This window comes from Octopus bimaculoides, chromosome 9, assembly GCF_001194135.2.
Source record: "Octopus bimaculoides isolate UCB-OBI-ISO-001 chromosome 9, ASM119413v2, whole genome shotgun sequence".
Taxonomy (NCBI): Eukaryota; Metazoa; Mollusca; class Cephalopoda; order Octopoda; family Octopodidae; genus Octopus; species Octopus bimaculoides.
This window is the reverse complement of record NC_068989.1, coordinates 22,148,386-22,149,891: the sequence shown is the minus strand read 5'-3', so window position 1 is coordinate 22,149,891 and position 1,506 is coordinate 22,148,386. Positions and strand designations below refer to the sequence as shown.

General features: G+C 39.8%; 1 protein-coding gene across 2 annotated transcripts in view; it reads right to left on the bottom strand.

Annotated features, from left to right (window-relative positions):
- Positions 1–1,506, bottom strand: part of LOC106868029 (uncharacterized) — a 14,965-nt gene that overhangs the window by 6,541 nt on the left and 6,918 nt on the right. For both annotated transcript variants that reach the window (XR_001409211.2, XM_014913129.2), the window contains exon 3: positions 1,395–1,472. Coding sequence is in view for 1 of the 2 variants with exons in the window: in XM_014913129.2 (XP_014768615.1) it covers positions 1,395–1,472 (78 nt within the window). In the remaining variant the exon portion in view is untranslated. The remainder of the gene's footprint in view (positions 1–1,394; positions 1,473–1,506) is intronic.

The following is a 1,506-nucleotide window of genomic DNA, read 5'->3' as shown; positions in this document are numbered from 1 at the left end:
AAATGTGTGGGTGAGTATGTGTGTGTTTTCAGTGAGAGTGGATGAGTATATATATATATATATATATATATATATACATATAGGCGCATGTACATAGGTGTGCGGGTGCGCATGTGTATGTATGGACTGGTGCGCTTACGTGAATACTATGGACATTTTTACTCCCTCCCCTCACTTAGCGGTCATTCTAATAGCTCTTTTGTCTTAATAACGGCCAATCACACAGTAATTTCCCTTTGTTTAACGATCATTTTCATAGCATTCTTCGATGGCCAGATAACTGAAGAGATGCCGGTGTGGGTTTCTGCCCCGGCATCCGAAACTCGGAGTTTTATCATGGCTACCGAATAATTGCCACATATTATTTACAGATTATTTACATATATATATATATACATGAGGTCTGATCAATATGTATCAGGACTGTTGCCATAGTAACAAAGCTAAAGCACGCAAAGTGAAGCCGCTAGGCAAAGATTGACTTTGAACTCTGCTGTGCCTACGCACTAAGTTTTAACATTCTAGCTCACTTCCATTGTTTACAGCAGTGCTTGGAAGGAAGGTGTGTAGTGTGTGATCGCTGCATTGACCATGACAGAGAAAGTGGTCATGGCGATACCTGCTCAGAGGCCTATGCAAAGTTGCAGAAAGTGTATGAACCGCACACAAATATATGAGTGGTTCAGATGTTTCCAAGTTAGCTGAAAAATGTCAATACTGACAAACATTCTGGGAGACTTGCATCTAGCAGGACTGAGAAAAACATCGCAGATATGCATGCAGCTTTGAGGGGAAATCGTCAAATCACCATCCATGAGTTATGAGAGGAGTGGAGGTTAGTTATGGTTCAGTTCAGTCCATTATCACTGAAGATTTGGGTATTAGATGCATGTCTGTCAAGTTTGTGCCAAAACTGTTTACAGCTGAGCAAAAAGACACTCCGGTTTCAGTGGCACAAGATCTCTTTGATTGTGTCAAGAACAATGGAAACTTTTTGAAAACTTTGCATAGACCTCTGAGCAGGTATCACCAAACTTTTGGCAAAATTTGATGCAGATTCTCTGCTCAACTTACGCTGTCATGGTCAATGCGACGATCACACACTACACACCTTCCTTCCAAGCACTGCTGTAAACAGTGGAAGAGAACTAGAACATTAAAACTTAGTGTGCATTCACAGCAGTGTTCAATGTCAATCTGTGCCAAGCGGCTTCACTATGCATGCTTTAGCTTCATTACTATGGCAACAGTCTGGATACTTATTGATCAGACCATGTATAGATATAGGTATATATATATATATGTGTGAGTGTGTGTGTGTGTGTGTGTGTGTGTGTGTGTGCGTGTGTGTGTAATTAATGTAACTTAGATTGAAACAAAATTAAAAACTTTACCTTGGAAACATGTGAGCAAAATGCTCCTGCCATCTTAAAAGAGCTTTTGCGGTTCTTTGATTTTTAGTTAGCATAGACCTATGGGTAAAATATAGGAAATTAAAGCAAACAA